General features: G+C 47.1%; 3 protein-coding genes across 11 annotated transcripts in view; all 3 read right to left on the bottom strand.

The window, feature by feature from the left end:
* The window catches only part of Nmo (serine/threonine-protein kinase nemo), a 137040-nt gene extending 122743 nt beyond the window's left edge, over positions 1-14297 (bottom strand). For all 6 annotated transcript variants that reach the window (XR_013086204.1, XR_013086205.1, XR_013086206.1 and 3 more), the window contains exon 1: positions 12615-14297. Coding sequence is in view for 3 of the 6 variants with exons in the window: in XM_076817990.1 (XP_076674105.1) it covers positions 12615-12892 (278 nt within the window). In the remaining 3 variants the exon portion in view is untranslated. The remainder of the gene's footprint in view (positions 1-12614) is intronic.
* Positions 14298-14682: 385 nt separating this feature from the next.
* LOC143372072 (ubiquitin-protein ligase E3B) lies at positions 14683-21680 on the bottom strand. 4 transcript variants are annotated; one of them, XM_076817939.1, is made up of 16 exons: positions 21171-21680; positions 20734-20883; positions 20307-20634; positions 20000-20188; positions 19739-19930; positions 19470-19659; positions 19156-19395; positions 18918-19089; positions 18726-18844; positions 18483-18617; positions 18213-18411; positions 17835-18135; positions 17372-17764; positions 17131-17295; positions 16950-17061; positions 14683-16860 (listed from the first exon to the last, which is right to left on the bottom strand). In XM_076817939.1, exons 1-16 carry the CDS (start codon positions 21317-21319, stop codon positions 16688-16690), a joined length of 3207 nt encoding a protein of 1068 aa, XP_076674054.1. In that variant the 5' UTR covers positions 21320-21680; the 3' UTR covers positions 14683-16687. The 4 variants fall into 4 exon arrangements, with proteins under 4 accessions (XP_076674054.1, XP_076674055.1, XP_076674056.1 ...); XM_076817940.1 differs by having other exon boundaries at positions 18483-18611; positions 21171-21678; XM_076817941.1 differs by having other exon boundaries at positions 18483-18602; positions 21171-21676.
* Positions 21681-21853: 173 nt separating this feature from the next.
* Positions 21854-24963, bottom strand: Prp19 (pre-mRNA processing factor 19). The gene is made up of 8 exons (XM_076817984.1): positions 24718-24963; positions 24362-24511; positions 24007-24284; positions 23738-23932; positions 23513-23668; positions 23210-23440; positions 22785-23125; positions 21854-22700 (listed from the first exon to the last, which is right to left on the bottom strand). Exons 1-8 carry the CDS (start codon positions 24734-24736, stop codon positions 22556-22558), a joined length of 1515 nt encoding a protein of 504 aa, XP_076674099.1. The 5' UTR covers positions 24737-24963; the 3' UTR covers positions 21854-22555.
* Positions 24964-25444: the final 481 nt, after the last annotated feature.

Below are 25444 nucleotides of genomic sequence, written 5' to 3'. Positions count from 1 at the left end.
GAAGACCCGATGGCTGAGGCTTGGGATAATTCTGCGGCGGTGTGCTTCTGTTTCGCGTGGAAGATTAATAACATTGGTTGCACAAGGCAATCGAAGGAATGCCATTCTTGGGCTACGACACATTAGTTACTCTCTAATTTTATCTCGGCGTCATTAGACTTTGATCCTTGTGCCACTTACGCCGCGTATTCCTTTCTTCGCTGCTCCACGCCTGAGAAAGTGGATTTCCAATGCGAAGACAGTTAGGGACGAGTTGGATAAAGGAAGAGTTCTTTTTAGAGATCCTTGTGGGATACGAGGAAAGGAGGTCTGTGGCTAACGTTCCACATTCTCACTTTCAACTCTTCCCCGTGATATTTGGGATTCTATGTGTACCGTGGAATCCAAGATGCCTCGCCCACTGGAACAGCGGGGTTTCTGCTTCGTACAATAATAATTGGAGCCAAGAAGCCACCGAGGTTCTCTTCTCTCTGCCTCGAGAAAGAAAATCCTCGACGCGAAGGAGCTCGAGGAAATTTTTACTCGAATTTCCTCTTTAGTGCCCTCTTTGTTGCGTTTAATAACAAGCTTGAAAGCGCAGCTTGATACCGTGACGGTTAATATGGTCTACATATTTCATAACTAGAATTTCCAGCGCTCCATTGCTGAATAACTATCCTCCTTCGTCAGTGTAAACATGCGAAATTATTCCTGCCGCAGGGTAACCATTCAAGACTCCGGGAACTGTTGAAAGTTTCACGGCTGCCGAGATCCCGAAAACAATCGATTTCGTAGCGGAAATCTGACCGATGGACAATTTGCTTCGCGCGGAATCGCGGCGGAGAGGGACCACGGGCAATTCCATCGAGAGTCGTGTATCGAATCCAACTGCTGGCGCGAGCCAGTTTCCAGTTTCGACCCACAATATTGCTTTCATCCAGTTTAGTAGGATGAAGGCGCGCGCGCGCGCGTATCTGGAGCATGACAAGTTTCCAGATTCTGTATGCAAAAGGTGGCCCGTTGCTTTTCCGCGCACCTATCAGCTCGCGGTACGCCGTAGCTGGAGCCTTCAACGAGGTTTCAAGAAACACCGAATCGAATCGAACGGAATCCGTAGGACGACGGAGGAAAAGGCAGCTTCCTGGCGACCGAAAGGGGCAACACATTGTTCAGCAGGTTATATCGCATCGAGATAAGCTGGCCAGCACTCTGCTAGAGGCAGCTGCTATATCACCTGCCCATCTGGCGACTTTCTCGTAAATTAAAAGCCATCCCCGCGGCCACCTTTTCCGGGCGAATACGTGTAGGAACGAATTAAGCCTCCACGCTTCCCGAAACACCTTTGCCAGCTCTAGAATTCCATTGAAACAGTGGCATCGATCGCCGATATTCGACCCAGACAGAGGCTCCCACTCGCGACGTCCCACGCACCGACAATAACACCCAGATTCCGCGAATTAATTACCGAAGCTGGTCGCAGGATTCTCACGTATCGATCAGATGCAACGGGGACCAAAATACAGACACTCCTCGCGGACATTAACGACGACATAATGCGAGCTAATGGATATTCCTGTGCAGGGTAATAAAGTTCAACCGAAGGTTTCGTGGCCTTTGGACTTTGCCAGGCGACGAAACCTCCCCTGTCTCAGGACTCGGGGTTTTTCCTTATTTTTGCTCGCGGTACGCGTTTTGAATTGGAAAGGAACGCGACCGTTGAGGGCATTCGGTTTCAAGCAAGCGTCTTGAGCGGTTGTGCTTTTCGTCCGCTCAACAATTTTCCTCTAAAGAAGTTTTTGGTGAACATCCTTAAATAAACCATATTCTTTGTTGAGTTTCATTAAGACGCGTAAGGTATTACTACCCTCGCGTATTCCACCTCACCCGTTACGTAACCTTTACCAGCCTCGCAGAATCCACCAAAGTCTGCTGGAAGCACGTCCGTAGCCGTGCCACCTAGTTTCTAATTTTTAAATAGAGCCCCGGGTCGACTGTGAAAAGAATCGATAATAGGCTGAAACGATAGCTACATGCTCCATCCGGGGATATCCTCTCGATGCTGGCCTAAGCCGGACTGCGTCCTCTTAGCCTCTCTCTCGAGAGAGCTCGAAAAGCTTGCTCTCTCCCGGCAGAAAAGCCGCTGGAACCGCAAAGTGTTTCTGGATAGTTGCGGAGAACGAAGTTGGTGGGAACGGGCCGAGAATTATTCGGCTCCGGGCCGCGCGCGGCCAGCTCGATTTTCGTTGCTGCCTTTTCGAGAGGAGGAACCGAGCATCGATCCCCAGCGACTGGTCCAGGAACGAGAGGGGATCGTCGATGAGAGATGGCTACTGAGAGAGGACGTGCTCTCTCGCAGGCAGCTGCACCATCACCTGCCTGGCAGCTGGCTGCTGGCCTGCGGCTTTTGCCTGCTCCCGAGTCTGGCCGAAAATCAGCCAGACGGGCGCGTTTCGACGACCGGTACCGCGAGACCAAGGCTACGCCGACAGGCTGCCTCCTCGTTCAAGGTTCACGGTTTCTCTTCCACGCTCTATCGATCCGTCGAAGCGAACGCCTACAGCTGATTCCTGTCAAATTCTCTGGCCACAGCTTGGCAATGAAACGGAGGTCCTTGGAGCGTAGATGCGAGATCGATTTTATCCACTTTCTGGGCTCACAGCTGATAGATCGAAATATTTAACGAGATTGCTAATTGGGGATCTAGTGAATTTTCTCCACAGAATAAAGATTCCTTTCGAGCGAAGCTTCCCAAGGCTGTCGAAGAAAAACTAGCGGCTAGCAACGTGGGCTGGTGCCTTCGTTCCAGAGCAGCTGGTTTATTTATGCACGAGAGGCAGCCGGTCGACGAAATTGTCGCGTATGTCGTCCGAGGTGGACGAGATCTGTTCGCGCGCAGGTGAGTACCTACGCCTGTTTCCAGTGCTGTTATTTCGTCTCGCTCTCTGGCCGATACTATTATACGCGGTCTTGGAAAAATGGACGGAGAGGTTGCCGGAGGAAGCCCCGATTCAGCGGAAGAGCGTTTACACGGGTCACGCTTGGAAATGCGAGAATGCAGTGCGATTCATCCCTGAATTTATCGGTGGCTGCACGCCTCGCCTATCGTCGCTGAACTGTCGAGAGATCGGATCGCGAGGATCGGCGTTTATCGCGTCGCGTGATCGTGAAAAGGGGTGGGCTCGTCTCGAGTGCGCCAGCTCTCGTGTGTCTGGTTTATTAATTAACCTGTGGATCGCCGTTTGCCTCGTTTCCACCTGGATTACGACCACGAAAACGGTTTAATCCACCGCCGCAGGACTCGTTCCCGCTATCACCTGTCCACGCGAAAAGCTACTCGACTTTCGACTCGAATTTTCTCCACAACGGCTTCCAATTATAAACCACTCCGTGCACGGCTACGACTGTCTACCGCGCGTCCTATCATTCGACCGCGTAAACAGCCTTCGAACAGCCGCGTTACATCGACCATGGAAAATACGGAGCGGGATAATTAACGCAGCGGGTCGCGGCGAACGTTTGCTCGGCCGCTCGCAGCGAGCAAGGAGGACATTGTTCCCCGTGCCGGTTGTCGAGGGTGGAAGGATGACGCCGCTGAGTCAACTGGAACGCACTCTAAAGCCGCTCGATTGAAAGGAGCCACCACCGCGATGAAGATGATACTCTGTATCGCAGCCGTGCACGGAACCAGGGCGTCGCTGAGCGGGCCGCAACCATTCAACGGAATCCAAAGGTGCGCGGGCTCTTCACCCTGGATGCGAATAAATCCCGAGGAGAGCATCCCCGTCGATCACCTCAGTTGCTCGATCGCAACGCGGCGCGTGGCTGTTCGACGTCGCGCGCGAGAATCCAGGGACGAGCGAATTGAAAGGAAGACGTTCCCGAGGCGCCACCGTGGAACGCTGAACGCTAATGAGGCACCCACGCGGAGGAAGCTCGGGGATCCTCCGATCTAGCTGCGCGATCGAAAGTTTCGTTGCGACCAGCGTGACACGATTAATCGTCCACGTGGCGGCCGAGCGAACACGCGCGTTAAGTCAGCTAGAAGCCACAGTGTCGGTGAACGAGAGCCGCGCTTGTGCAATTTACTCCAATGGCGTGTCCGGAGTCAATGCTAGGACCTTGCACTCCGCGTGCACATGCACACGCCGCGTGCGCGCGTATGCAGCACGAGCGGACGCGTGCACACGGAAGAACGGCTGTCGAGGAACGAGGGAACGTGGCGGAGCTGCTGCGACGGCCGAGGGAGCGGAGGAGAAGCGACGCTGGAAAACGGAGGAAGGCTCTTACAGCAGAGGGCTGAAGACGAGAAAGCAGCTGGATAGAAGAGCTAGCTTCACCTTGGAATTAAGAATCGAGGTGAAATTAGGGATTCCTTCGGAACGGAAGTTCTCGACCGTAGAACGAGAAGCGATCGTGAATTATAAGTCGACTGCAAATTAAGTAGCTAGAGAATGATGTAACCGCAGCGGGAATGATTTGGAAAAACGAAGACAAGGTGCGTGACGAGTGACGGGCGAAAGCTGTCGCGGGAGCAGGGCACGGCGAAAGCTGCGAGGAGAAAGAAGGAGAAAGAGGAAAGACTGGGACGAACGGACACTGTCAGTCACGCGTTATTATCTCGCCAGGCGGATCGTTAGGATAAACTGCCGTTCTTTCTCTGCCGCTTTAAAAGTCCCTTTTACCACGGTCGTCCGCGTCGGGTTAGTCATTAACGCGCTCGCTTTTCGCGCCTTCCCGCCCGCGGCTTTACGACAGGGACTTATGCATGTTTATACGTCGCGACCCGTTATTGAGTGGCCTGCTTGCCGTCTGATTTGTCGCGGCCGCGGAACGCGAGACGGAAGGAGCGCCTCTGCCACGATAAAACGCCGATAAAGAATCGTTCCGTTCCGCGCGCCCATTTAAACGCGACGCATATTCATCAAGCCGGTGCTTCGGAAACACTCGCCCCTCGTTCACGACCACTAAGGGCCGGCTAATTTTATTTTCCCGCGGAGAAGTATACGCTCCGCCGGTGTCCATCCTCTGGATCAAGATGTCCGATCGTATCATCGATCGCTATCGTCACTCTCGCGAGCCCGGGCCGCGCGCACCTCCGCTCCACTCTTTCCTTTTATCGAAACAACCGTCGTTAAGCCGTTTAAGCTCGTGTTAGAATGTTAGTTACACGATGGACGATCCTCGGCACTCTATCGCCGATTCCGATCGAACGCGCCGCGATCGCCCGGGTCGTCCTCGACCCGGGGCCGCTGCGAGCCTCCGAGACGCAGGTACTTGGAAGCATCCAGCTGATAAACTGATCCCGGAGGATCGCTAGATCGCTGGAGCAACGATCTCTCTTTCTTGCGGTCTAGTTTTAACGCAGGATCGAGCTAAGGAACGATAAGGAACAGCTTCGGAGGAATATGCGCAGAGGAGTAGCGCGCGAGCGAGGAGTCGACCAACCTGTTCACCGTCACAGCGCAACGCGATTCCTGGCGATTCGCAATTTATTTGGACCGTTCGACACGGGAAACAGCGCGCGATAAATCGCACAGCGCGTACACGTGCCGCGCGGTTTCGCCGTGATACGCGGAAACGACACGACGCATCGGCTGCACGTGCGAAGAAATATGCGTGCGTCATCGGCTGCGAAACGGCCCGCTTCGGCAGGCTAGATACCCTGCCGAGGACAGCTATCGATGCCGCCGGTCGACGCGACAGCGTTCGATGTGCAATTATCGCGTCGCTGCTCGGGGGGGGAAAAATCGCGGCGCTGCACTCCGCGACAACTTCCTTCCACGTCGGAACGGAAAAGAAATTTTCCCTCAACCGCTGGATTCGAGCGCAATTAAAACGTTACACTCCGACGGACAGCGAGATATTTTTCGTCGATTAAGCCCGCTCGAGAGGAACAACCGCGAACGAAAGCCTTTCGAGCGCGCGGAGAAGATGCATAAATTTGGAAAACGAAAAGTCCGCTGCCTCGACGGTCGTCTGGGGCTACGCCGCGATGCTTAGGAAAATACGAATGTAAAAAAACAATCGACGATAATTTGAAGATCGGGGGGTTGCCCTTCGAAGCACGGAATTAAAGTTTCTCGGAAGAAGAGCGTGTTTTACAGCCGCAAGTGTCCGCGGGTTTTAAGGAGAGTTTGGCTCCTATTTGGGTACCACAGGTATTAGTGGAAAGGTGGGATAGTTGATCAGCGGGGATACGTAGCGTGCGTAGCATCGAATTTTCGAGCGGAGTAGAAGGCGACCAGGTAAGGTCGTAAAGTTTAATCGAAGGTTTCGTGACTGTTGGATTTGCCTGGCGACGAAACCTCCCTTGTTCTCAGGCCCCGGGGTTTTCCCAAATTTGTGCGCGCGGTACGCGTTTCCTGCGATTCTGGAAGAAACGCGAACGTGGTGGCATTTGGTTAAAAGGACTCGTGTAGAGTGGTTGTTTGTTCGTCCGCTCGATATTTTCTCCAAAGTAGTTTTTGGTGTTAAAGTAAACCATATTTCTTTGCTGAGTTTATTAAGAAGTGTAATTTATTACCACCCTCGCGTCTCCCACCTCAAATATATGAGCAGATCAGTTTTTTAATTAATATATTGGCAATTTGTGCGCGCTGTCGCGTTATCGCGGCAATGTCTGCGTTATCGCAACACTTCGCCGTGCAGTTTTCTTTCGAGAGCGTAGAATAATGCGGTTAGAAGATGGAGACTGTCTTACAGATTCTAAAAATGCCTTTACTTTGTGTTTTAGGTAATTCACCTGTCCGGAATCGTGTTCACCGTCGAACGGTGCATCGCGTACACGTTCTCACATTTCTATTTACAACTTTCTTTCCTACAAACATATTTAAAATTTTCTTCTTGCGCATTAAAGTCAACGAAATGACGCTTAAAAAGTAGCCCAAAAATTATCTCTATATTTATCTATTACTTCAGAATGTACGTTCGAAGAAGGGCCTGATTTTGGGCTGTTGATTGTAACCTACCCCCTTAAGAACATAAATCTAAGAATTAATTTATGGAGATCAGTCTACGCTGACGCCGCAGAGTCGGGACGGACCTTTGTTTAAACGTTGCATTCCATCCGGAGAAAGAATAAGGCACTGACAAAGCGAATTCAACAAGCGTGACAGATATTTCTTCGCGTTGCTTTCCTGGGACTCTGATCGAAGAGCGACGAAGGCAATGAGAGATCTATCGTTGCCGAACATCCCCCTAGCCAGCTCGCCACCCCCAGCTCTGTCCCTCGAAGGAACCGCTTTGCGAGCGTGTCTGTCGCGAGAATTGAACGAGTGGAGAGCGGCTCCCCGCGAAGATCTCGTTTCTATTAGCGATTCAGCGACGAGGGAGGCCAGCATGGGGTGGCGGCGATGGGTGCAGCCCTCGTCCCGCCGGCATAAGTTATTCCCTTTATGTCAGCGGCGACGCAGATGCGTTTTCCCCACGCGAAACGCGAAGGGGGCCCACGGAGAGGAGCTTATGCACGCTTGCACGCGCGTGCACGTGTGCCCTGTGAATGCAGGATAAGAACAGACGGCGAAGCGGCGATTTCTTTGTTCGGGGGCGTATCTCGCAGACGGGCTTCTCTTCGCACAGCCACGCCGATCCCCGAACACTCATCGCGCCCTCGATCGTCGAGTCGCTCAAACTCAATCCTCCTCTAATCCACACCTAACGGCGATTATTTCCCGTACGAATAAGCTGCGATCGTAACTAACAGAAAAATGCCAGCAGAGGGGCGCACTGATCTCGCTTCTAAAATACGATCGATTTTCAGCCGCGAAAGGCAGCCAGAGGAAACTACGGCCACGTTTGGAACAATACATTTCCCCTGCTCTGATACGCCTCGCGCTGGAAAGACACGGTCCCGCCGCGCTCGGGAATAATCCTCCAACGCGCGACCCTGAAAACCCCCGGCACGGTTTTCAACCGCGAGAGCCAACGTTGCGACGGACACGGACGCGTTTAAAATCCGAATGACGCTTATCTTTTACGGGCGCGCACGCGAGGCCGAAAGGCGGTCTCGCGTAACAATAGGTGAAAATGCGGCTTTCACATTTTTTTTTTCCCCCGTTGCGGGTCGTCCCCTCGCGTCCCGTGCCCCCGGCCGCGGTGTCGTTAATATCCTCTTTTCAAATAAACACCGCCTTTTTGTCATTTAAATGCCGTTTAGTCGGCGCCCGCTTCCGCTCCCGGGGCTATTGTCGCCGGTTACACTTGCGGGATCGCGGCGTCGATCGTAGGGATTGAAAGGAGCGGGAAACAAACGGCGCGCTTCTCTTCTTTTTTTTTCTCTCCTACGAGAGCGACACGGGTAACGCGACAATCGCAACTGCGCCGCGAAAGGGCCTCGGCAACTGAAAAAACAGCGGATCGAAGAGGGACGCGCCGGCGATTTTCAGTCGAGTCCGACGACTCTGCGAATCCGTGTCACGTTTCTAAAACGCTCGTAATCGAATCGGATTACAGATTTCGAGCGCCGATCCGCCACGACGTACGCGCGTCATTTAAAGCCGAATATATTATGCAACGTGTGCCAGCGTGGGACCAACATCCTTCATTTAAACATAAATGCTCGTATACGTAAGCCGGTCACGATTCCTCCTTATCTCGGAATGCAGCGGTCGTCGCGATACGACCCCTCTCTCTCTCTGTCTCTCTCATCCTGTAGCTTCAACGAGGGCGCACAAGTTTCCCGCGCTTTTCTACAGAGAAACCTCTGTCCCTTTGGGGACATTCCATGCGATCTCGGACAGATTTCGGAGTAAGTTTTCGTAGATTGCTGAAACGAAGCTTGGAATATGTTGTAGTCTTTAGTGATATTTAAACGTACCTTAAAGGATTTTTCGAAAATTTGAAAAATGTCGATTTTACAGCTGTCTGAAGTTAAGTGCTACCTTTTTTTTAATATATCGTAGCTATGGAAGTAGTAAACGTAGATGAGCTTTACGGTGCTTATAGAGAAGACACTGGAGTTTTAAGAAAGAATTATTTCCAGTTTAAAAAAACAGAAATTTTAACCATTTCGGTGCATTTCTTTTAACCCTTAACTGGTGTCCTGGGGTCGCTCGTGACCCCAAGCACCCAAAGTTCGATGTACAATTTTCGGTTGTCTAAGTTGGTAAACTGAATTTCTAATTAATTTTAAAATAATAGTTTAACTGTCTCCGCTTCTATTATTTTCTACATTACCTAAGAAGAAAATATTCACAGCGGTTGCTCTAGTGTCGACTTTACAAATTTCTATGTCCTTTTTTACTTGGGGTCTGCCACGACCCCGGTATACCAGTCACGTTTGCCAAAAACAGTATAGCAGTTAAGGGTTAAACAAATGCAGGCTTTTAACATCGGGCGCGATTTTAAAAATCTGAAGAAGGAGAATATAGTTCTATCCTTACGTTTAAATATCACCAAAGACTACAACATATTCAAATCTCAGCAATCTACGAAAGCTTGCTCCGAAATCTGTCCGAGTTCGCATGGTATGTCCCTTGGCAATCATCAGCAATTCTTCCTGACTTTAAACGACTCTACTATACCACACCGTCCAGCATCGGCAGAAGGGGCCAGCATTAAACGCGTAAACCATTAGGGCACCTTAACCATAAACAACTGTCCCTGGCTAACAATGAATCGAACGGAGCAACGAAATCCGTCCCGGATCCTGGCGCAGGCAAGCTAACAGTAATTATACCGAGCGCAGGTCGCAGCAGAGTTATTGCCCGCTCCTTAAACTACCGCGGCGTTTTTCCGCTGGCCCATATTCTACGGAAAGCCAGCGCAAAAACCACCGCCGCCCCCCGTCCGCCAGGTAGACCCACGGAAGGGAACACAAAGGGGCGCAGGCGGCCCTCATTATTCCTAATCCTCCAGGTTCAATTTCCTGCTCGACAAAAGGCGACGCGGGAAATGCTCGGCAAGCGGTCGGGAGAAGCCCCTGGAGCGAACGCGTTCGGGATCCACGGGACTTTCGCAGGTATCGCGAGGCGGGGCGGTCAAGAGTCATAGCGTTTTCGGGGAATCTCCGCGCCGCTTCAAATCCCTGTATGTAAATGGTGACGCTTCCGACTCGCAGCGATATATTTCCCGCGGGACCGTGATCCCGGCTATCTTACGGTTCTAGTTAACTTTATTTTGTTTACGCCGTCCCGGCGATTTATAGCGAGTCCCGGCGAACTCGTTATTCCCCCACGGTTCCTCTGTTCCGATGCCACCCCGTCTGCAAAAGCCGCTGGCAAATTTACAGGTGCTGCTGTGGATTATTTACGCGAACCCGATCGTTTTGGACGTTCCTCGTTCGAACAGTGAACAAAGAAATCGAACGTCGGGCGGCTTCCTCGTTAACGCCTGGGGACTTCCGAGGATGTTTTTTCTTTTTATTATCAATTATCGAGATAAAAGGAGAACGCGATGACCCACGGAGGCAAACAATAAACACACCGGCGTGGACACGCGTTTTCTGAGCAGCGACGGGTATTCTCTCTGATACACCGTCGGCTTCTTTGCTTCCGAAGAAGGGGATATTGGCTTTGAAAACCCCCCCGCTGCCCGCGGTGCCCTAGGAAACTGTTTCTGAGAAATATACACGCGGATTCCTAGTCCGCTTATTTAGAAACAGAGCCATTTGCGACTCAAGGCGAGCAACGAGCGAGCTGCGCCGAGAAAGATGTGGCAATTGAATTGGTTTAAGGAGCTCGAGCGCTGGCGATAGGGGGTCGCGTAATTTTAGCGTCCATTCCGGCGAGAATCAACTATCCGTGGCTCTCGGAACGTTTTCGCCGGCCGATGGATACCCTTGACAACGGGAAGCGAACTGTTCGCGGCGTAAACACAGATTCCGCCGAGTATTTGCTAAAGAATTAACCTCGCCTAAATTCGTCCCGGTGTTTGCCGGAACGTAGGCTAATCGCGCGCGGGCGAAAATAAAATAAAGGGAAGCGACTGCCGATTGCGCCGCTGGGTCAACCAGTGACCGAGCATTAGCTGGGTAAATACCGCGAACTTTCGCCGAAGTTTATCGCTATTTATATCGCCGGGCGGTATCGAGATCGTGAGAAATTAAAGTCCCCGAGCTTTTATCGTTGCGACAGAGGTAAATGCGATTCCTCGAGCGTCGAGAACCGGTCGAGGATTAATGACGCCGAACGGGCGGCTATAATTCTAGGACGCCGCGAGATTCGGCGGGACGCGAACTCGAAGGCGTTCTGTCGGCCAGCGGAAGGAAGGATTATCGACGACCGTTGCGGGATCGCCGCGGAGAAGCCGCGGCGTACGCGACGGAGGGAGAGCGGGACAGATCGAATCCGGGAAGAAAATCTAATGACGCAGCCGCGTGCTACTTAAGGGCGGATAAATCAAGGGGGCAACTTCTCGCGACGATACGTCATCCTACTCGCGGCACGGCGCAAGAAACTACCGCGCGCGCGGCGCGGATGCAGAAATTAAAAAAAAGAGTTCGCAGGGTTGCAAGGGGGGGGGAAAAAAGCCGAGATTTATACCGGCGCTTATCGAACTCACAAATTACTCGGGTCAGAGGAAAAAGCCAACGATTTATGCGCACGCTAAGATGGAAAGTGCGTTTACTCTCTAACGAATCCGGAGAGCTCTCGTTCGACGGCTAGCGAGCGTGGAAAGCGGCGCTAATTAGTCGTGCCAGCGTTCCGCGCGTGGAAACGCTTGAAATTCGAGGGGATTTGTCGGGATCTGTACTTCCCGTTCGATTGCTGTGTCGTTTTCGGCGACAATAGAATGGAACGATCGAAGTTTTAGGGACACTGGTGCGATTAATCCAGACGGACGATGAATGTAAAGTTCATTCGGCGATTAAAGCAGCTCGACAGTCTCAGAAGCTGCTCAGACGTTTCGCCCAAGACGCGATTAGGCGTTGGAAGGTTCTCCTGCGCGTGCAAACTTTGAATGTTTAACTTTGCAGTGAGTATTCGACTAAAATAGGTAGCAGAACAGTATAAAATTCATACCGAAATTTGGGAGAGCTTCCAACACTGTAAATACCTTATGAAAATATAACCGCGGTGACCGTCGCTCGAATAACTTCTGATTAAACCCAACCTTCCCATGAAGATTAATCCCAATCGACGTATTATTTGCAAATAAACCTCAAATTTTCCAGTCGGTGTTTGTCATTCGTTATTTAACACTGTTCCTACCACGACCGGTCCGATGACCGTTTTTAAAATTTCGATTAGAATTTCCCATATAAAACGTAATTGAATCGCCTTTAAACTTCGCGATTTTTCCTCAAATATACATGTGTACACGATATACTTCTGAATAAAAGAAACTATATTTTTATACTGTCAAATTGGCTATTATCTTCGTTCTACATTAAAAAATATAAGTTGTGCTAAAGACCGGTCGTGGTGTCATATTTATAGCGGGTCCACATTAACGCAAACATAATCCAATAAAAATAGTCTTTTAAAAAGTAGCACGTCAAGATTTGAATTTTCCCGGGGTCGCTTATTCGCAACGAATTCCTACGAAGATCAATGTTTGTTGAACAGAAAGTTCTAGGAGTCTAAAGATTATGTGACTCGTAGAGGGCAGTTTATTTATGATACTAAATAGACGGTGACGGGGAAAGACCCGGGCAGAAAACAGATACGATAAGGTTTAGGTGTTTTATGACTCACCAGACGACGCCGAAGGCACCATATCCGATGGGTCTGTCCGGCTGAACGGGATCCTGGGCCGGGGGCGGTGGCGGGGGCACAGGAGCGGCGGGGTGATAGTACGTCGGGGGTGGCTGGGCCGCAGCCGCTGCCGCTGCCGCCGCAGCGAGGACCGCTTGCCCTGGGTGGGCCCCCGTTGTCCCGCCGCCGCCTGTCGCCCCCGCCCCACCCCCCTGCATCAGCGACATGGACACGCTCATGGACACCCGCGAGTGCCGGCTGGGCCCAACTACTGCCATCAAAAGCGCTCCTCGTTCCTTAGGGGCCACCCTCCTGCTCAATCCTCTCCTGGTGCACCGCCACCGCCACCGCCACTGTCACCTCCACCACCCCGTGCTGCTTCAGGGAATCCGGGACGCGACACTCTCTTTCCCGATCCGTCTTCTACTTCCGTAGCTTTCCCGCTCACTCTTACACCTTCCTCGAGACGCACTAGCTACTACTATCGTTCCCCGCGAGGCACGGGACGCGCACGTCACACTGGCACACAACACGTCGAAGTCCGTCGTTTCTTTCTGTTATTCTTCTCTTCCCCGTTCTCTGACCGCGCGAATCAGCGAGCTCCGCGTTTCACAGGCCTCGTCGGGCTCGCCACCGCGCTACGCCGTTAGATCGAAGCGGCTTCGATTTTACGAGTGGAACGGTTTCGATGTCGCGGTCGATCCCATGGCACGATCCGATCCCGAGCCGAGCGTCGCCTCGATTAAGAGCCGAGCGTTTCGAATGGCGCGCGCTTTCGGAATATGGCGGGAAGGGTCGGTGGCTCGGCGAGAGTAGGGGGGGGATCCGTGACACCCCGCTCAAACACAGCGGTGATTGTGGTCGTCGCGTCCTTTATCGCGACTATGGGCAGACGCGATAACGCGGCGGATAGTAGCCTCTCGGTATGAAACGCTGCGGCTGTCCCGCTGCACGATCCCTCGGCGCTGCTCCGATCGTGGACGGGGCGTTGCGTGTCAGGCGACTCCGATTCGGACGGGGTCGGGAAGGGACGAAGAACGGTCGCGGTTCCTCGAATCCGTTCGGCACTCGATATCTCTTTATCGAGAGGAATGATCGGCCCCCCGGGGTGCTGCTCAGAAAACCTGCCACGTCTTTTTCCGCGTAGCTGCTACACCCAGAACGGGCGACACGATGCTTAGGTTATGTTTGACACACGCACGCTAGCCGTTTCTCCCTCTTCGCCGTCAGTTACGCTCAGCTGGCCTCATAACGTTGCGCTCGGTGGAACGGCGGTGGAAAGGGGGCGGTGCTTGTCCATAAGAAATACGGTAGCGCGAAACAGAGAAAGGAACGAGAGAAAGAGAGGAGTTGAAAGCCTCGGTCGAGTCCTCGATGGCCACGGGTAGACTCCGGCTTCGCGGGCCAGAATTCTCCTCGGCGATTCCACCGCCGATCGAAGGTACTTCCAAGTGTCCGAGTCTTACGGCCGAGCCAGAAACACTGCCACTTCGCACGGAGGTTCAAGCACGCACACACAAACACGAGGACACGCGCGCGCGTACATACAAGCGGGAGAAGGAGAGAAAGAGAAAAAAGGAGTCTCTCGCGTAGCCGCGATGGAGGGATCGTCGCGGTACGAACAAAACACACGTCTTCTCGCAGCCAAGGCTTGCTGGCCACTAGCTGCAGGGGGAGCTGAGCTACGCCGTCGACAGCGCCAGCTGCTCACAAAGGCTGGTCACGTGACCTGCGCGGTCGCTCGATGCGCAGCCCCACCAATCATTCCTGCGTACCTATTCGGAAATGCAATCCGCGCGTTCTTTTATATTCTACTTTCAAGGATTTCGTTAATTACTCCCTTTATTGCATCGATCGTTAAGCTTAGCAGCTCCCAATAGACGAACGGCTACTATTTCCTTGCAAGATTATGTAACTTTTTCAAGGATAGAACGTCGGGATAAAAATTTGAAATTCGGATAATGGCGCCAGGATGTTCTAATTTTAAACGATCGAATTCTTCGATTGGCCACTCGATTAGCGAATTTGGTTTGTGAAGGGTAATAAACTAGACTTTGAAATAGCGTCGTACAGGTAAACGTGTATATTTACACGATTATTGCGAATCATTGTCGAACGTATTAAATTAACAAATTCATAGTTCCTCCTTCCGTTGCGTCGCAACAATATTCACACCTCTTATAAAAAATGGTACACAAGTACGAAGCAAGCAATGTACAAAGCGTGGTTTGTTGTTGCTACGGTTGTAAGAGAAAATCGATAGCGTTTTTATGTGACAATTTTACGAATTATTCGGATTACGTTCCTGTCGAATTCGAATAACGTTTGAATTTTGAAGAACGTGGCGAAGGAAACGCCATCGGTCTTATCTTACAACCGTAACAGTTTTATTTAACATTTTATTGCATATATCCATGCTTGTATCGATATCCACATTTATCATATACATTTATCGTTTCAAGTGATAAGTATACCCATACAGGAGAGTATTATCTGGTTTCTTCCCTTTCCTTTGTTTCATTCACTTGTACAGATATTTGCGAGGCATGTATTCACAATTAACAGTACGACGGTAGCAAACCCGATAAATTTCTGATCTGAAGGTAACAAAGGCCAAAATTATTGTGTTCGTACATCCTTTTTCTCTCTCTCTCTCTCTCTCCCTCTCTTTCTCTATACACAACGAAAATAACTTTCCTCTTTTGTTTTCTAGCAATCACATTGTGCACGTTAACGAACTAGTTGGTACGCGATTAAACCTAATTCATTCTTAAATGTATTCTAACTTCCTAAAATCGCCCGCTCTACATCGTTCTTACTCGTTATAGGTACAAGGTGTGAATACAGGCCTGAAAAACTTACAATACGATCGTGTAGGAAAATATGAAAAGGTCTACATCTCGAATCTTTCATCTTTTCGCGCTAAATAGGCTTTCTATCTTTGGTCTGACCGAATTTCCTTCGACGATATCCCGAGTCCCAAGAAAAATAAATTTTCGCTCTAATATCGTTTCCTCCTCCCTATATTGCAGATAACACAGTCCTCGTGCTCCGTTCTCGCACCTCCGCGTTCACGGGTTTACGTATAAAAGACCACAGACACGGTAGTTACAGGAGAATTCGGCTCGAAACGGTCAAGTAGGAGAACAAACACCGCAACATGCTCGATCCGAATATAAACTGGCTTTAAACGGCACAGGGATTTTCGTAAAATCCATGGGCGCCCGTGGACATAATTATACACGCGCATGTTTCCATGCAGACCATTATTTTTACTCTTTTATACATTATCGTTTCAAAAGTTTGTACAAAATTTTGAGAAAATAGCACTCCTTAAAATGGAGCCCCGACTCTCCAGTGATCCGAGAATTTTAGAAATTCGTGAACCCTCTTTTGATTATTCACTGGGCACCGATGGGCACGGACATTCAACGTTGTGTGTTGCTGCTGATTCAGTTCGTTTAACATTAATCCACGGTACTATGAACTAACAAGCGCACAAGTATTACAGCGATATTAAGCTCATGAGGTACGGCGTACTTTCGCGCCGTAAGTAATCTATCATTTGGCGAGAGATTTGTGTACATAGAATTAAAATTGAAAGCCCATGAAGTTGCTATAAAAGCAAAGTAAGATGTCGCGGGTTTAAATCGATCCGCGACACCCGGCCCCGATTATATACGGAGCCGGAAGGTGAATAACGCATACATACAATATAATTACATAGGAATTATTACGCGCACGCGAAACGAATCTGATGACAACATTTCTGCGTTAATCGCGAATTAAAAGTGAGCCGGATGACATTGATTTGCGAGAATGTCGAGAACAGCCTCTTAATATCGAAATCGGATAACAACGAAGTATAACGGAAGCGATAAACTTCGCGTGTATAATGTTCCGTAAAATTTGTGCGAATCCTTCGACTTAATTTTAATAGTTCCACTTTGAATTTTGTACAGAGCTACACATTTCGTTCGTTTTAAAGTTTACGGCGTCGTTAGACACAATAATCACTTTGTGGGAATTTTTCCTTACGTATTTGTTTCAGTTCACTGTAAATCAACTATAAATTAAGACAGCTCGAAGCCCGTGTTACTAGTGACAGCATAACGCAGCTTCTCCCGCAATGTACTTTTCTTTTGGTAATTCGGTAATTTAAGAAGATTGAAACACGTGGATGAGGTGGGTAATCGATTCTGCGGATCTTTCTTACGGATCGTAAAGAATCCCCTTATCACACTTCCTAATTTGAAAAGAGAAAATAAAGATCGCGCACATATAAATCGATATAAGACATAGAAGGTATGCGATAATTTAAGTGTACTTTCATACCGATTGTATCACCCGTGTCCTCGTCGTCGCCAACCTCGACGCAACGAATCGAGAACGGAGGTTCCAAGTGTGCGAAACCCAACAGAGGTGATTTTGAGCAACTTGTAACAAACTACGGAACAGACGAGATGTAGAAACGGCGATTGTAACTGCTTTCCAATGGTAATATCGGGGCACGTACCTTCAGGAATAAGGCTCTTTCTTCCTCTGAAAAATCTTTCTCTAATATATCCCATAACCAGCATACTACGCGATGACTGTCGTGGAAACCACCATAATACTGCGTGTGCCTTCGTAAATCTCGTAAGTCTAATGGAACGTTATCGCCCGAAATTAATCTCTGCAACTGAATACAGAAACAGTTTAAAGGCAATTGCTCTGCGCAATAGCCGAATGTGATCCGAATTAATTTGTTATCTTACTTCTGGAGTTGAAAACAACGCCAACCACTCGGGATTAATTATAGAACGGAATCCCTTGATAAAAGCAGCCGTCTGATCTTTGATTTGCATACGCATTCTGAAGTGGGCCATCAAGTGTATATAATTAATTTTATTCTCGTTGGTGACCGGCACCGCTCGACCTCCAGGGACCAACTCGTGCGTAACTAGTTTCCCTAAAACGTCTTCGTCAAGGGAGAAAGTCAATTCTAATTGCCTAACGTCGCTTTTGTAATGTTTCACAAGGGTAAGACTCCGATATAGGTCTCGATCGAGAGAAGCCAATTCGTCCAACCAGCTGTACAATGCTCCTCCGGTTTGCCCAGAGAATTGGGAGACAAAGAAGGACGCAAAGGGCACGTCTACAACGATACCCTGAAAAATATGGTTCGTGAGTAATCAGTCGACAAAGCGGTACCGAGACGTTTCTGGCTTCATTGCTTACTTCGTACACCGCTTTACCCAGCATGCGGCCAACAAATTCAAACAGTTGTAAGTGATTATCCTGCATGGAGGATGTGGGAGATGGATAAAGTCGATTTTCACTGGTAGCTTTAAACAGATTCAAAGATGGATCGAAAACTTTCTTTATTGTCTCCTCTAAAAACTCTTTAAATACCCCATCTTGATCGATACCGGCTTCGGCTAAGCCCTGCTCGTTTACGAAACGAACCCTGATCACACCTTTAAGCGCCTGAGAAGGTAACATTGCAAGTTGACGATATCCATCCTCTACTATGCGTGTTCTGCGAATAGTACTCGTATGCTTATTTCGTACGTCTTCAAGCGTCGAGAACGTTTGAGCGACAATAAACAGAAATACCTGTGAACGACAATGAGCGTTGTCGGCGTACTGTTGCAAGCGCTCTCAGTCAGGCCCAATACAGCTTTCTCATTCACCACGTGCTTACGGAACAGTACCACCCGCTCCGAATGAGGAATAACGTGAGGCATTTTCGAAAGGAGAAGGGCAGCGCCGCGTCTACCTTTTTCCAAGTCTGCCAGGAAACCTGACACTCGAACTTCCTGTTGTGATAGTGTCTCAATTTTAAAATCACGTAATACCAACTGAAAAGCAATTAATTTTAAACACTTAACTTTGCCAGCCAGTGCCCATCGGGGCAAAACGTCCGCCTGCAGTCCCGCCGATAGATCGCCATTAAAAGTGTGTGAAGAGAAGTGAACAAAGGATTATTAGGAACCGACTTCACGTCTGGAACATCTAAAACTTTAGTACATAGCTAATCTGCTTATTATTTATGAATACACACAGGGCACATAGAGACGAGTTTAAACATAATGTAAAGGAGCATGGTGCAGAGACTGTAATACGCACCAAACAAGTTATTCAGAACTGCCTTGTACAAAAATTGATTTAAAAAATACGATATCGTTACGAAATCGTTCAGCTTGAATGGATCTTGCTGTTCGTACATTTCCATATCATCTAAGATTCTGAAAAACAAAAGGAGCAATGATGGTAACGGCAATTCCGTACGGCTGTTTCAATAGGTTTTAATATACTAACGTTACATAATGTGTCATACAATCAGAAAATAATATCAACATTTGAAATTCGGGCGCTGTACACTTTGTATTGGCAGCTAAATGGTCTAGAAATGCTTTCAGCCCGCAATGTGGACCCAATGTTCCCAGGAATAAATACATGTGGTACAAAATCTTATCTTGATAGCACAAACCTGGCACAACATAAATACACGCATGTTTAGTAATACGCTATCGGAATTACTTGCGAGCGTACGTACCAGTTAATATCTCCATCTTCATCTCTGTAAGTGTATGTAAAGCAATTTGATAAAGGGAACAAATCAGAGCTATCCTGGTAGTCTCCGGGCTCCCTAATTTTCTATAATTTTTCGTGTTATTATTCCTATTTGTACGTGCTTCCAAGAACGCCCTTCGAAAGATGTTAGTGCCGACAGATGTACTCTGTTGCTCGATCGGCGAAGGTATCTCTTTCTCGATAAGTTCTGTCAACGGTTGACCTAATGAAAGATTACAGGTTTATTTCGATTTCAAAGGAAGTACCGCGGGACACGCGAAATATATGGATTTTTACCAATTAATTGTGTAACTATCCTTTCTGTCCACAGACATGCTAATTGCGACTTTACGTATGGTATAGATTCTTGTAAAGGTGTATCAACCTTCTGCGCAAGCCAACCGAGGATGGGGTGCCAATGCGTTAAATTACTTTGTTTCGCGACTACGTATTGTTGACACGCCTCCAACATTTTCGTCACCACAAACTACAAAGTTTTATGAAAAGTTGTAGTTCATCTCGTAAGCTACATAAAACATTTACATATTCTCGGAATAGATCTTTACCGTAAAAGAAGGAAAATATAACTCTTTCAATACTTCCTCCCTTTCGATATTAGCCAGTTGTATTAAGTTGGCTAATAAGCACAGCGCATAGCTACCTTCTAAAGCGTTAAAAACTATTCTCAAATTTTGCTCCAAATTCAACAATTCCAGGCTTCGTGCAAACAAGTTGTATGTAATAAATGATGAAATACACTAGAAATATACAAGTTATTGCACGATTTAAAGCGAAGCTTAAGTTAGGGTATTATTCTTCTAACATACCACTGATGATATATTATTCAGATGATGGACCAGCGCAGGTACGCTAAAAATGTTGATTAAAAACAGGGATACCAAATTGTCTGACATTTGAGAAGAGATTAATGGCCTCATCGCCAACGTGACCGCTGCTGACAGAGCTATAGGTTTCAAAGCAATGTCCACTCTACCCAATCCCTTTATCAGGAAAGCCTAAAAAGAAAAGACGAATGACAATCAAAGTATTGGCTTCTTCCTACGAACGATTAAATTACTACCCAGAGAAAAGCATGTTAAATAACCGAAGAATCAATGCTAATAGGATAATCACCTGCATAATGGGATAGAACCCATTGTTGACTAGGTGGCCCATTATATTCGCGCAAAGCCGATTCATACCGGTTCTTAGCTTGTCCATTCCCTCTACTTTCTGAATCGCCCATGTTCCTGGGGACGTAAAGCTAACTAACGTGTGTAATCTCAAATGGATGGATTTATGGTCAGCCACTATCTCTGGTTTAAGATTATCCAAGCCAGTCAGGCAATACAGTAGCAATCTCTTCATTTGCAATATCCATGATATGTAATGGTCTTTGTTTAATAAGAGTCCTACGTATGAAGTTTCGGGAGACTCCGAATCAAGAGTCAATACTAAATATCTAAAATGTTCAAGGTCCATTAGAATGATCTCGCAGTCTCCCCACTACTTCGTATCCATGCGGATATCATTCGCGTAATCTGCTCCTGTCTGCACATACCTACATAATTTTTCTATTCTTTCTTGATCCCTCTCTTTCTTATATACAAGCAGAAATTTGAAAATAATCTTGTACATGTACAGAGCAGTTTTCAGCTGTAGATTCGTCTCTGTGCGACCATCGTTGAGAAAATTTATGTCAAAGTCCTCTCTGAAAATCATACCCCTCCTTCGATTATTTTATCCACAATCTACCAGTGCAAATACAGACACGCCAACGTGCTCCGATACGGGTCGAATAAATCGCAGTGAGAGAATATATACACGCTCGAGGTAATTCACCGACACCGACGGAAGATTGCCGAGCGTGTAAATAAATAATATCGACGATTGATTCGTGATAGAAATACTGCGTAAGCTTCCCGTTGGAGAGCCGTGGAATCGCGGCGAGGGGGAGAGGAGAGGTGGTGAGTATGATTTAACAAACAGAGGACTCACAATATTCTTTTATGGGTCAACCATCTTCTACAATAAGCCTGAATTAAGGTGGCAGCAGCCTCTCTGTCTTTCTCGTGGGCCCTTTCCTCCCTAGCGGCCTTCGTTTGCTGCAGGAAGCTGTCCCTTGACGACTCCCCAGCTTTAAACATCCTGGATTTACCGCGAACGGCCGCTACTAACCACTAAATTATGCTAATGGCAAAACATTGTCAGCTGGTCATCCGTGGTTACTAGCAGTTGACACCACGATTCAGCCACCCACTAGAAAATCATCCTTCGCAGCAGTATATACGTCACGTTGATCTCATTCGGTAAAAAACAATCACTCGGACCGATCGGCGGTGATTGCCACACGCCACACGTTTCTCACTCTCGCATTATCTGTTTGTACCGCCGAATGACAGCCAACTGCGACGGCCATTGTTATTAATTTCATTCGAGGATGAATATTGAGGACAAAGGATATTAGGTTAGGTTAAAAAGCACGTGACCAGTGGCGCCATGAAATCGGGGAAGTAAATTATCGAACTGTGCGATACCGTTCGTCGCTTCATTTTCCCCACAATTTGATTTCTCGAAACGCTCGTTAGTTTATGGTTTGTTCCGATACTCAGTTTTTTTGAGATCGTTTGGCGGGTTACGGGACTAAAAGAGTTTTAGAATAACATCTATTTCGCTCAATCTACTCGAAACAATACACTCGAAATTGTATTTTCATTGGTTTAAAAGATATTCTGAGTAACTACACGACAGTTAAGAAACTTTGTATAATACACTTGGTTCGTTCATAAAAATAATTGCCTATATAAATGTTGATTTTATCATACCATGTACTGCTATTTGATATTTGTACTTTGTTTCGCAAGGTATTGGAAACGAATTCATTTAACAATCAACGACACGAATACTCTTAAGCTTCTTATCTTCGCCACGCGCAGAACGAACGCAGTAACATTCCTTTCTTTCTGTAGGAGTTCGAGATTTAAGCAGAACTTTTGAAATTGTATAAAATATTAGTACAAGACATAGTTGGATAGCTTTCAGTCGCGATTTTCGGTTTAAGGATTAAGTGGATGACCATCGATTCTTCAACCGAAACAGTTGGCCTAAAAACGATATTAATAGTCGCAAATATAATTCTGTCCCTATGATATAGCTTAACAAGTATCTACAGAAAAGTCGTTGCAATCCATTCCCTATTAGATCAATTGCTCATATCTTTCTTTTCTAAAAATTCTTTCGAAAAATTTGAAAGTGTAACTTACGAAATTTGAATAGAATAACCGTTCCGCTAAAAGTATTTGTCATTGTTTTTTGTAATCAACTTATGCTATAAGTTCTAATTTAAATTGTTCTTAAATTAATGTGCTTCTGTTATTAAGTATTCAAGGTAGTCCGTAAAGTTTTAATGTCCTGTCCATACTAGTAGAAGCTATATACTGTGCATGCTTTCCGAAACGAACACCGGTCGCGGCCGCTGTGTGATCATTCAGCACTTTCAGTTCTTGCCACTGTTTGCACAAGTACACCCTGAAAATAAATCAAGTGAAGATTAAAAAAGACTGTTTCTCGCGCAACGAATATCGAAAGTATCAAGTGGTATCAAATTCTCACCTCACGTCCGTTCCAGCCACCGCCAAATACGTTCCGCTTTGATCAAAGCAAATATCTTTCACTTCATACGATTCTTCCAATTGAAGTGTCTTGAAGTTCTTCAATTTACGCAAATCCCAAAGCTTTACGCAGGAATCCTCCGCAGCGGTAGCTAAATAATAACCGTTCTCGGAGAAGCTAATCGCCGTGATCGGCCCCGAGTGGCCCGGGAAGTTGGCTACATTCGATTGCTCCTTCAGATCCCAAATCTTCACCTGAGAATCCGCGGTACCGGTACCAAAAATCAATCCGTCCGGATGGAACTGAGCTGTTGTCAAAGGTTGACCCGCTTGTCCTGCAACCTACAATCAAATCGTGCGCAGAAAATACGTTAAATAGATTTTAGATATCGACTGAAGTCCGTTGACACTATTTACCCGACGTACCTTTGTCAGTAATCTACCAGTACGTATATCCGAGAATGCCCAGTGTTGATCTAACGATGAACTTAGTAAATAATCGCCAGTTGGATGCAAAGAGAGTCCAGTAACTGGAGCATCGTGAGCTATCAATAACAACGTTGTTTGACTAGTTGCTACGTTCCATACGCGTATCGTAGTATCCGGTGACGCGGTCATTACTATATCTTCATCCGGGTGATAAATTACTCGAGTGACCTGCACAACATCGTAGAATTGGTAAAGATCAGGATGTTTTACGTATTCGCTAAGAATGTCGGCAATTTATACCTTCTTGGTGTGTCCTTTCAATATCGCAACAACTTGCTCCGTGTCTTTGTTGAATACTGTAGCATTCTTATCAGCTCCACCAGTGAGGATCTTGCTAGTGTCCGCACTGTGTATGTCGAGTGCGAGTATACCAGGCACACTGGCAGAATGGAGACCCTGAAACAGATATCGAGTGTAATAAAGCATTCATCAGTTTCCAATGCAAACTAATAGAAACAATCTTACAGGATGAGATGCAAGTGTTTGAAATGCGCGGATACTATCTTGCGGAAGCAGGTCTTCGGGGACCGAACGTCCGCGACGTTTTCTCTCCTGAGTGAGCACTGTGGCCCTTTCCTGAAGTTTCTGTATCACATCCTCGGTAATGCCAGCTTGTTCCATAGGCTGGGCAGCTGTACCGCCAGCTTCCACAGCAACCGCCTGTAATCAAGTACGATTCATTGTTACGTATACTCGAAGCAACTCGTGGAAAAGATGCTATGTGTAATACATACTGGTTGCGGAATGGTGGTAGCTTGGACAATTCCAGCCTGTGGTTTCAACGTAGCCAGAGCTTCTCTGGCTGCTGTTACTTCTTTCGTTAATCTAGCGATCACGCGACAAGCCGCATCGTGCTGGTACAAAGCGTGAGACAGTTCTTGTCGAGCAGTCTGCAGTTGTTGCCTAAGCGTGAACGAGTGTAACATTACAGCATCCCATTCATCTTGTAAAATTTTTAATATAGCTGGGATAGACGTAGCGCTAGGCGGTTTGGGCTTAACTATGGGAGTAGCTGTGGAAAAGTAGAAACATGAATTTTATACAAATTCCTGTAATAATACATCGCAGGATAGAAATGATTGAGCATACTTTTAATATCGATGAGTTGCTCTATGGTCAATTCCTTTCCAGTTATAGGATCTACCCCATTTTCTGTTACGTATTTCTCAATCAAACGCTTCTCGAATATAGAGCCAGACACAGGAGATACGACCGGGTGTTCCGGCACTTCGTTAGAAACTGAAAATACATAATTACGAGTGTAAGTATTGGCGGTAATGTGAAATATTCTAGGTTACGTTAAAAAATAGCCGGTATGAACCAGAAATTTCGTTGAGGAACACAAATTATTTCTAATCTCGTTCCACGAACGTAACTAGCACGAATTCAGTACAGATTTATGTATTTCTAAGTAAACAACACTAAAATAAAGGAGAATAACTTACTCGCACAAGAGAGCGCCATTTTCAGACACGCGAAACGTGTTTACTGCGCATGCATTCGCTCCAAATGTTTAATATGCTTTAAAAACCAACAGGTTGACAGTATTGATGTTGAAGGAGATTGAGTAATAATTGTAGTCTCTTTTATAAGAGATTCGGGCACTCAGAATTGCTCAGAATACAAAGATATGCATAAATAAATGAACTTTTATACGCTTGGATACATTGAACGGGACGAGTTAGTTCATAAGTGCCACCGTTAGGTGTTTATAACGTTTTTGCATTCGTAAACTATATAAATTAAAATGCTTTTTACAATAATAAATAAACAAGTTTGTGCCTAAAAATGATTGCATAACGAATTGTAATATCCTCAGAAGAAACTATAAACCATGGACGAAAAGTCAATAAACCAGTAAACAAAATTACATAGGCTTGAATATACCCTCCCTCTTCACTGAATCGAGCTGTCTCGATATACTGTTAAAACTACATAATTATTAAAAACATAATTGGAAATTTCACATGGGAAAGTAACAGAGGTTCAGTTGCAAAAGCACACAAAGTCTACCTACGCAATTCATAATTAATTGACAAACATAAGCATTCGCGACAACATCGATTCATTAATGAATTGCAACCATATCCAATTACTGTTAATAAATAATTAATTATGAACTAGATGAGCCCAAGTTTTACGTGAGAAAGTAATCAGGGACGTATGTTTTAA

This window comes from Andrena cerasifolii, chromosome 8, assembly GCF_050908995.1.
Source record: "Andrena cerasifolii isolate SP2316 chromosome 8, iyAndCera1_principal, whole genome shotgun sequence".
NCBI lineage: Eukaryota > Metazoa > Arthropoda > Insecta > Hymenoptera > Andrenidae > Andrena > Andrena cerasifolii.
The sequence above is the reverse complement of the archived record's forward strand: the minus strand, read 5'-3'. Positions and strand labels throughout refer to the sequence as shown.